Source organism: Coptis chinensis, chromosome 2 (assembly GCF_015680905.1).
Source record: "Coptis chinensis isolate HL-2020 chromosome 2, ASM1568090v1, whole genome shotgun sequence".
Taxonomy (NCBI): Eukaryota; Viridiplantae; Streptophyta; class Magnoliopsida; order Ranunculales; family Ranunculaceae; genus Coptis; species Coptis chinensis.
Window position 1 is genome coordinate 58,681,119 of NC_141457.1, and position 10,040 is coordinate 58,691,158.

The 10,040-nt window shown below is 33.8% G+C and overlaps 1 protein-coding gene across 1 annotated transcript; it reads right to left on the reverse strand.

Moving 5' to 3' along the window:
* Positions 1 to 8,247: 8,247 nt before the first annotated feature.
* On the reverse strand, positions 8,248 to 9,831 carry LOC147516847 (small ribosomal subunit protein uS8-like). The gene is made up of 4 exons (XM_086594635.1): positions 9,536 to 9,831; positions 9,027 to 9,170; positions 8,792 to 8,952; positions 8,248 to 8,576 (listed from the first exon to the last, which is right to left on the reverse strand). The coding sequence occupies exons 2-4, from the start codon at positions 9,157 to 9,159 to the stop codon at positions 8,478 to 8,480; spliced, it is 393 nt and encodes a 130-aa protein (XP_086450761.1). The 5' UTR covers positions 9,160 to 9,170; positions 9,536 to 9,831; the 3' UTR covers positions 8,248 to 8,477.
* Positions 9,832 to 10,040: the final 209 nt, after the last annotated feature.

Here is a 10,040-nt window from a genome sequence, read left to right on the forward strand (position 1 = left end):
CCTTCACCATCCGCCAGCCATATCATCTTCCTTTATATATTACTTATAATTCATCACACACTCCTTGTAAACCACTCAGCTGTGTTTCTCTATATCCATTAATAACCTAATAACCCATTGGATAACTCACCTATTAAACCTTCCCCACCTAGTTTTTGAGCCATTTGCAAAACAAAAATTTGGAGACAGGCGCTTCCATTGTTAGATTAGGATCGGACCAGGTACTTCCTTCTTCATATAATCTTACTGGTGAAGGCATGAACATTGGTTGCCCCAAAATCGGTACTCTTTCGACCTGCCTTTTAAGATGATAATTAAACTTGTTCTTGATGAGAGAAGGGTTAAATGAGACTTGGGGTAGAAATGGTGGAGTAAAGAGTATCTTTGGAGAGATTTCGTAAGGATTTCGCTGAAACAATCTCGAGACAGATTCGCAAGTCGGCGGCAGTCAGAAGTCGGAACTTGTTTTAATTTTCTTTGGAAGGTGCCAAGGGTATAATGGGAAATGTCAGGCTAAAACGTCATGAACACCACGTGAAATACATGTGCTGCGTATTTTGGCCATTTTGAAATATACAAACATAGATCTTCTTGGCCGTTTGGTAGGGGTGACTTCGGATCGGATCGGATCGGATTAACCTCCTTCGGAATTTTTCCAAATTTTTTTCGGAACTTAATATGCTAGCCAAATCCGATCCAATTTTTTTTCGGATTCAAAATATATTTCCAATTTGAACTTTCGAAATTTCGAATAACTTCGGAAATTTCGAATACTTGGTAAATTTTCAAAGATCTCTTTACTTTCAATTATTTTTGGAATATCATACCAATGTTCATTTGTAGGAGAGAAAACCACGCCCACAACACCAATGTACCAACAACAATACGTGACTTGTTTTTCGAGAAAACCCATTTTCATTCAAACAAGTGATCCAAGAAAAAAACGAGAAAAAGAACCCAGAACCACCCAATAGAAAACATTGCATTCATTTGAGGTCCAGGTATTTGTAATGTTTCAATATTTTGGAAATGAAGCGTGAAGTGTCTGATAGATAAATAATGGATTATGGTCTTGGACTCCAAGAAATTTTACATAATATTCTATATATTGTAATTTGGCTTTGGATTGGTCCGGAAGTCATGTATTTGACTCAATGACATTTTTTTCATATCATTGTTGTTATGGCGGCACGGTGTAATGACGATTAGAGTGGTCCAATTCAAGGGGAAGTAGCGGTATTTAGTTATGTTTTTGTTTTGTTTTGGAAGTAAAAACTGTAAAATGAATGAACGGTCGAGATCTAATCAAGTGGATAGTGAGAGAAAGTATATATTTTCGAATAAATTGGTAATAATATCGAAATTTCGAATTTTTGGATCGGATCGGATTTTAGAATTATATCCAACCGATCCAAATTTTTTTTTCGAATTTTTCTAAATCGGAAAATCGGAAAATCGGCCCATGAAAACTACACCCAAAGCCAGACCAATTTCGGGTCGGATTTCGGAAAAATCGGAAATTCGGCAAAAAGAGACACCCCTACCGTTTGGTCAACTAACAGTCAAAATAAAGTCAACTAATGGTAACGGTAACTTTAGACCAAAGAATAATAAATGATTAATTGTGGACTAAATTCTAATTTCACTATTAATAGTAGGACCAAACTGTAAAAAGTCTTAATAAATTTAATATAAAGAATTTTAGAATACATCAGTAATTCAATCTATCTAACAAAACAGAATGGTGTGGGGCTCAAAAGACCCCATTCTGAATTGTGACATGGCAGATCTAATATATTCCAGGCTTTAAATTGTTTACTCCTATTGTGTGTGATCCATTCAATCACACTTGATAATAAAGTCAATTGTAGTGGGTCAGTGTTGTCTTAGTCAACAATAGTTATTGGACTATAGCACGAGCTTTTAACTATTTAGGACCTTAAGTCACAACAAACAATGGACTAAGTGCAGCACCTACTAGGCTCTTGATATATGGTGGTGTTATGTCGCGTTAACGGTAGTGTCGAAGGCGTGATGAACTGAACAGTGTTGTACATTAAAATATCGAGTGTCGGATAGCACCCCAGCTGTGTCGAGATCTCGCAGGCTGTAACCACGGGCATACCTAATAAGAAAATAACACAGAGAATCTCCGAAAATTCAACAAAAGAGAAGTCCCACAGATCTCAACGAGTAGAAAGTAGAAACTATAAACACCCCAAAGATTAACTCAACCAAGACCCATTTATGTATGAATCATTATTAAAACTTAAAACTGGCCTGGGACAAAAACCCCTAGCAAGCCCATTCGTATAAACCGGGTCACATTTAGAGGTTTATTTTTGTATAGAAGGCACGTGTCATGGCATATAAGCTATAAATAGCGGCAGATAATTAGTTTATAATCCCAAGAATAGATAGCAATGTACAATTACTCCACACTACACACAATTTTTAAGATAATTGTTTAATCCACATTTACACAGAAGTTGTTTTTGAAAAAAAAAATGTGGAAGATCGAACTTGGTAGTGCCAAATTTGGGCATCAGGAATATCATTTAAAAAAGAGGAGCACATGAGAGCCAACATAGTCTAGTCCACCTTGATAAAAGCTTGATATTTTAATTAAAACAGCACGCCACCATTTGACACTTTAACACTAATAATAATCTATTTAAAATGGGTGATCTTAGACATATCTATAAAAACACTCTCATACCCCATAACTAACTAAAGTTTTTGTCGTATCCCAATAATCGCCTCAATCCAATAATATTTCCCAAATTATATTTCCCAAATTAATTTAGGGCATTTCCAATAGAGGCAAAAAAAAAAACTCTTTTTTTCGGCAATCTTCTTCTTTCCCCATTCATCAAAATTTGATTTTGATTTTTTTTTTCATTCATCCTCATTATTTTGGTAGGGTTGATTCAAATTAAAAGTGGGTACTTATATGTTAATTAGTGAGAGAAATGTTGCTAAAGAAGAAGTTATTGGAAAAGAAATCAATATCATTTTTTTTAATAGAAAAAGAAAAACGTGTTCTCGTTCTTTTTCAATTACAAGTTAAAATATCTACAGTTAAGTATTGGGTCCTTAATATATTCTAATAAATGAATTGTTTTGTCTTGAGTACGCCTAATAAAACAAAATATAATTTAGGAATATAAATGTATCTAAAACAATTTTATTTATTTATTTTAAAGTTGGGGTATGGGAGTGTTTTTATAGGTGTGTCCAAAATCACCCTTTAAAAGGTGGTATGCAATTTCATTATTTTACACTGACAATCTAATATAACAAGGGAGGGAAGTTTTATGACCTACGGCTGGGATTCAATATGAGCGGGTATAAATCGAGGGCCACCGTTCCGCCACGTGTTGGAGTTTGATGGCAATTAAGACTTCCCATTAATTTACCAAATCAAATAATAGTAATTAAGACTTCTATTTATTAAATCAATAAATAATGATAGTTAAAATTTGTTATTAATTAAGCAAATCAATAAATAATGGTTTAATTGGTAATTAAAACTTTTCATTAATTTATTAAATCAATAAATAATGATAGTTAAATTTTTTTTATTAATTTTGCAAATCAATAAATAATGGTTTAATTAGGTAATTAAAAAATAATTTTCCAATAATATCAAATTAATTAATGTTTTTGCAATATTTCAAAATTTAAAATAAAGAACTCAGTTCAATCAAAATTTTCAAATATTTTTTTTATTATCAAAGTTGATATTTAAGGAATCAAAAATCCTACACATCGATTGTTCCCACATAGTCACCACAGTGTAAGGTTTTTTGACACCGACAACAAGTTTTCAGGAGGCCACCCATCCTATGACTACTCCTACATGAGCAAACTTCACTACATAGTTTCCATGAATCCATAAATTCGGAAAAAAAAATCTCTATGTTGGGATTTGGCGAATGAATTACTTATGTCTCAGATCTCAAACAACTTCATAGATGCTAGAATTCATACATGAGGCGACCCTTGCCCCACGGGCTAGGCACCTTTCCAAGTACCTGTTTCAACCTTGCTTCACGGGCTAGGCGATGCAGTATATTCCCACACGGGCCGGGGTATTACACTATATGCCAAAGATTTAGACTATCTAAAATATTAAAATAAAATTTGCAAATTATTTAAGGTTTCTACCATTTTTCCAAAAGCAATTTATTAAACGACAAGTCTACGAAAAAATTAAAATAAAAAATAACAAGTTTATTGAGAAGTTCTTATAGAGATGATCAACAGTTCAATGAGGTTTTTTCATGGGTATTTTAATTTCTTAATTGATAGCTTACAAGAATTTAAAAACGGATTAGAAAGTTATGACAAGTATGAATTGGATATTACTACAGAGTTAACTGGTTAAAATATAGGATGAGACATACTCTAAAATAGTTGGATTTCAATCTGAGTCAATAACATGCGAGACGTTAAAATATGAGGACGACAAAACCATTATGCAACACTTTAAAATAGATAGTTGGTTTACATCGTCTCGATGAATAGTTGGAATTATAGAAAAACTATGAGTTAACGAAAATGAAATAAACAAAAAACAATTCAAAACCATAAAATGAAATCAAATTATGAAATTTAGGAAAAGTACGTACCTCCAGTGCATGTAGTCACCGTTTTTATATATATATATATATATATGTGTGTGTGTGTGTGTGTGTGTGTGTGTGTGTGTGTGTGTGTGTGTGTGTGTGTGTGTGAATTAAGTTTCTTTTGAACTACAAAATTTCATGTTCAATCCGTTGAAGTATGTTCAAAATAATTTTTGTAGAGTGAATTTGACACAAATCTTTTTCTATTTTTTATTGCATGTCTTATACTTTACCGGTTACGCTGAAGTAAGAGATGAGTCAGGTGTGCCGTCATGAGTCGAACAAGAGCAAATTAACATTTGTTGATATACATTACAATGTGCAAAGGATTGCTCAAAGTGTAGTTAACTGTTGCAGTGAATATTCTCAATTGTATAGTATGTTTCAATTACCTGCCCAGTAACTTTGGTATATTTGCAATTTGCATAGGTTTTTTGTTTGCATTTTCAATGTCAACAGTGGTTGTATTGCTTCAATATCCCAAAATAACAAACACAAAGAAGGTTTTGCCAAAATTCTTTGCGACATGGTGTTCATAGACGTGTAGAGATAGCACTAAAGATAAAAGACGACAACATATATATATATATATTATTTTTTATTATTTTTTTTGTAGTTTTTATTATTTTTTAATATCGGAAACTAAATCATTAGGAGGGTGTATATACATGCTAGGGATACATATTGCCAAAACATGTGTGATGTATAAAGTTTGTGGACAAGCACATTTAATGTATCATATTAGTCAAAATTGTTTCGGTTGGATGAATTTTTCACAAGTACTTTTTGTTTTTATTTTATTTCTTGAAATTGTGAAAAATACATGAATTAAAATATATATGTTCAAGACAAAAAACTGTACCAAAATCATAAAATAATGAATCAATAATTATTATTTAAATAAGAGACGAACATAGAGATGATGTTTGTTAAAACTGTGGCTAGGAGAAATATTAGTGAATCTAAACAAGAAAAAATAATAAATAAATAAATAAATAATATTAAAAAAATCAATGCAAATCAAGAAATTCAAAAACAATCCGTGCCAAAGGCACGGGCATTACCTAGTTTAACAACAATACTTCTCTTTTTCCTTTACTCCCTACATTGAAACCTCGCCATAGTATATCTAGCTTGGGATTCCCTTAGAGCATCATCAACGCGCTGCTATATATATTCCATTTCTAATGTGACAAATAGAAATTTATTTGGTAATTTCGTTCACCAATGCGCTGCCAAACACCCGTTTCTATCCTAGCAATTGTCAAATTCTCGACCAAAATACTCAAATTTAGCAGCTACTAGTACGTGACAACTTTAGCTGCCCACATGTTGGACGGGTCAAGTTTTGTAGTCTAGATTTTTTTTTTTTAATTTTTTTTAATTAAAAAAAATTAAAACGGCTCGATTTTGTATATGGAGCCCAAGATGATGGAAGGGACAAGTCTTGCCGTCCAAAACTTTTTCAATTTATTTTTAATAAAAAATTCAAAGGTTGAACGCATGCGTTTTTTTTTAAAAAATTGTTTCGATTGGGAAGGGGCAACTTTTGCTGTCTAAAGCAAATTCAAATTAGAACGGGACAAGTATTCCCGTCCGAAATAGAAACTAGAAATTTTATGAAAATGCATTGGTACTTGACACGATTATAACAATTTTGAACGACGAAAAAAGCCGTGTCACAATTTTTTTTTAACAACGCGTTGATGATGCTCTTATCAGAGTTATTTTCTATTTTCTATGGGCAATATATAATGTTTAATGCTCTCCCTATACACCGGACCACTTTTTGTTGTACTTGATCTTCAATCTATCTCTACTGAATGCAACACATTCATGCTAAGTAGCCACGCCAGATTATGGGAAAATGTTGAACAAAGCCCCCTAAAGGCAAGCTAAGCAAGACAATCGAATAAGAAGCTAAATCACGGCCAAATTCAACCCAGATAAAACAATCATAGATGACAGCACTAAGTAGCCACGCCAGATTATTTATACGCATTTAATTTTTAATTTTTAATTTTTAAATTATAATTTCTTATTTAATTAATTTGAAACAAAAATCAATCTAGAGCGTACATGTGTCCCTCTCCAACACGAATCCCAACCCCTCCAAACATGGATCCTCACCGCCTCTCTCCAAAAACTGTTATGTCTTATTATATATATAGAGACTACAATACCTCAATAACAAAAATAAAACATGAGCTTTTTAATATCCTCTACAGGCATTTCAAGCAGCCTGGAGTCCTGGACTGATGCATGTAAATACGCTGGAGATTCAACCATCATTGTTCCTAGAGGGGAATTCTTAATAGCCCAGTATCATTTTATGGGTCTTGCAACAAGTCCAATGTTGAAATCAAGAGAACATTAAAAGGCCTTTTAGGTTTTGGTCTTCATAAATAATTGGTATTTGAGGTTTGGTCCGCACTAATCGGCTTATTAGGTTTTGGTCCTCCTGACTAACAGTCAACTAAGTTGACTGTTTGTTGGCTGTTGGTATTTTGTAAATACCCATCATATCCTTACGTGTGTGAGACACATGTCAACTTGGTTAATGGTTAGTCAGGAAGACCAAACCCTAATAAAACGATTAGTGCGGACCAAACCTCAATTATTTAGGAGAGAAAGACCAAAACATAAAAAAACTTGGTTGACTGTTAGTCAGGAGGACCAAAACCTAATAAGCTAGTTAGTGTAGACCAAACCACAAATACCAATTATTTAAGAGAACCAAAACCTAAAAAACCCAACATTAAAGCCTCCTGATTTGAGTGCCTTTAAGACCCAACTTGGCTTCACTTCAGAGACTTGTCTTCTGAAAAGCTCTCTAAAAGACGATATAAAGTTCAAGCTTGACGCCTAGACTTTGCTGCTGCTCCAAAAATGTCGTCCAATTGGAGGCTTCCATGACATGGTATGTGTAATGAGCATGTAACTACTGCACAACTTGGATATGCAAAGCTTATTGATACTCTTTTTTACTAATATATTCGTTATAGTTTCCCCATTGCATTGGAGTATAGTTTAGGAACAGTCACAACTCACAAGTAAGCTGACTGTTCGTTTATCTGCTTATGAATTGACACTTGACACGCTAAAATGGACCTCCTCAGTGATATGCTAACCTAGACCCTAAGTACTTCACCAGTAGGCTCAAATATGGCACTGATCATTTCATCAACCAGCTTCATTTTCATCTATTGTTTGAGCCGGAGAATATTAAGGAGTTCCATGTCCTCCCATCCTACCCAATCAATCAATAACAGTAAAACCACCCTACATAAACATCCTGGACATCATCATCCCTAATATATTCCTGACAACAGTATAAATATCCGAAATTTCATTAGGAAAATGCCAGGCTTCAACACAAACGCATATGCTGATGATAGTCTTCAGCATTTAAAATTTTATCACCCCAACAAGCCTAAACAGTACCTACAAAGAGCGAGAGAGAGATAGCCTCCAGTCTCTAGCTATTAATCTCCCAATCAGTTTCCATTTTAACTAATGTTTACAAGGGGTGCAAACTAAAGCACACTGTTGCAGTCAGAGAAAGAATCTCTAAAACCAAGCAAAGTGAAATAATATTTGCACATACAAAGTGAAGGGAAAGGGAAATCTAATAAAATAACATAAAATAAACATTCAAATGAAATAAGAGTACATTTCGTTGAAAACGGGAATCAACAATGTTCAACTATCATAAAAACACGGCACTATACCATACTAAACTCAAATGTAAATCCTACTTCTCTCAAGCAAAAAGTTCAGAAACCAACAGAGTCCTTTATCTTTACATCTAAACACCCAAAATGACCGAGGTTCAGAAAACTGCAGCTAATAAAAGAAACCAAGCACTTTACCACCAACATTCTTCCTCCTAGCTTCCTCGTGATCCATGATCCCAGCAGATGTTGTCAGCACAATATATCCAAACTGCAAAATACACCAATCAACATTTGTTAGGTACTGTGTGTCACCTAAGATGCACTTCAGATTATACCTAGACCATCTTGGTGTAAATACGAATGCTATATAATATTGACAGCTTGGCCACTTCTTCAGAACATGCCTTCCACAACACATACTTTCATGGAAGTTAAACTACAGTTACGGAAAGCAATAACAAAATACTATTGGTCGAAACAAACCTGTCTGGATGGAAGCAACCTTGCAGTCCAGGGCTCAATATCTTTGACTCCAGCATCAAAACGAGGGCTGATAACTCCACATTTGTTAAGTCTACCATTCAGTTCAACAACAATTTTGCCTGATCTATGATCATCAACATACTCAAACTCCCCAATGTAACCTATAAACGAAAAATTTATAGTCAAGACAATGGAGACATAAATGCAACTAAAGATGAAAAAAAAAAATGCATACCATGCTTCTGCATAACCATGAGAAACTTGATTATCACTTTTGATGAAGGTCTGATGATGACCTGTCGCTTCCCACGCTTCTCAGCATTATACAGGCTCTTGAGAGCATCATTGATAACACTGCCTCTCACCATCGTTCCTTGACCTTGATGCAGCAATAAAAAAGATGGTATAAGGAACAAATATTCATGCAATCATAATCTTGACTAATAATTTTCTAGTTTTCTTACACAACATTTTAGATGCACATATTCCTAAATCTGCTTCTAAAACAATAATATATCACAACTCATGAAACAAGACTTTCTTTAGCTATATTCAACCATATATGCCAACAATTTTGTCAGAATCTGGGAAAACACGGCCTTATCTATTGTTAATTTCACCAATGTCAGGACACCAAAAACCAAATTTTCATACAAAACTAGACTAATCATTGCTCATCAATTTTTTAAATACCAATCTAAGAAATTTGTTTTACACAGATTTGGGCTGCGGCGGTGCCATTACCTGCTAAAAGAAATTATAGAACACAAAAAAAAATAAAATAAAATAAAAATTTGAAGATATGGAAAATGAGAGATGGGTTTTAGTAAAACCCTAGTTTGTCAGTTTGTTTATATAAACAAGGTTTTGGGCTTTGAAGTATAAGTATTGGGCTTGGACTGCCCATGTTTAAGGTCACGGGGTATTAGGGCTGTCAATGGGTTTCGATAACCCGATAAGGCGATAATTAATCCGAACCAAACCGATAACAAATGGTTTGGGTCTTGATAATTTGGTTTGCCCTCTACCGACTTAAAACTGAACCAAACCGATAAGATATTGGTTTGGTTTCGGGTTTTCCCTCCACCAAACCGAAATTAATCCGAACTGATAAGATGACATTTTAGTAATATTTACGATTAATTTTGTATATGTTTATCAATCGTGTAACTGAAATTAATCGATTTAATTTAGGATTTAATTAATTTTATAGTTTTCAGTTCGGGTCGGTTCAGTTTTGGGTTGCAAT

Coding starts and splice junctions, on each gene's coding strand:
- LOC147516847 (XM_086594635.1), bottom strand. CDS start 9,159: ATGGTGAGAGGCAGTGTTATCAATGATGCTCTCAAGAGCCTGTATAAT. Junction 8,953..9,026: donor CATGGTTATGCAGAAGCATG/GTATGCATTTTT, acceptor TTTCGTTTATAG/GTTACATTGGGGAGTTTGAG. Junction 8,577..8,791: donor GGTTGCTTCCATCCAGACAG/GTTTGTTTCGAC, acceptor TGTATTTTGCAG/TTTGGATATATTGTGCTGAC.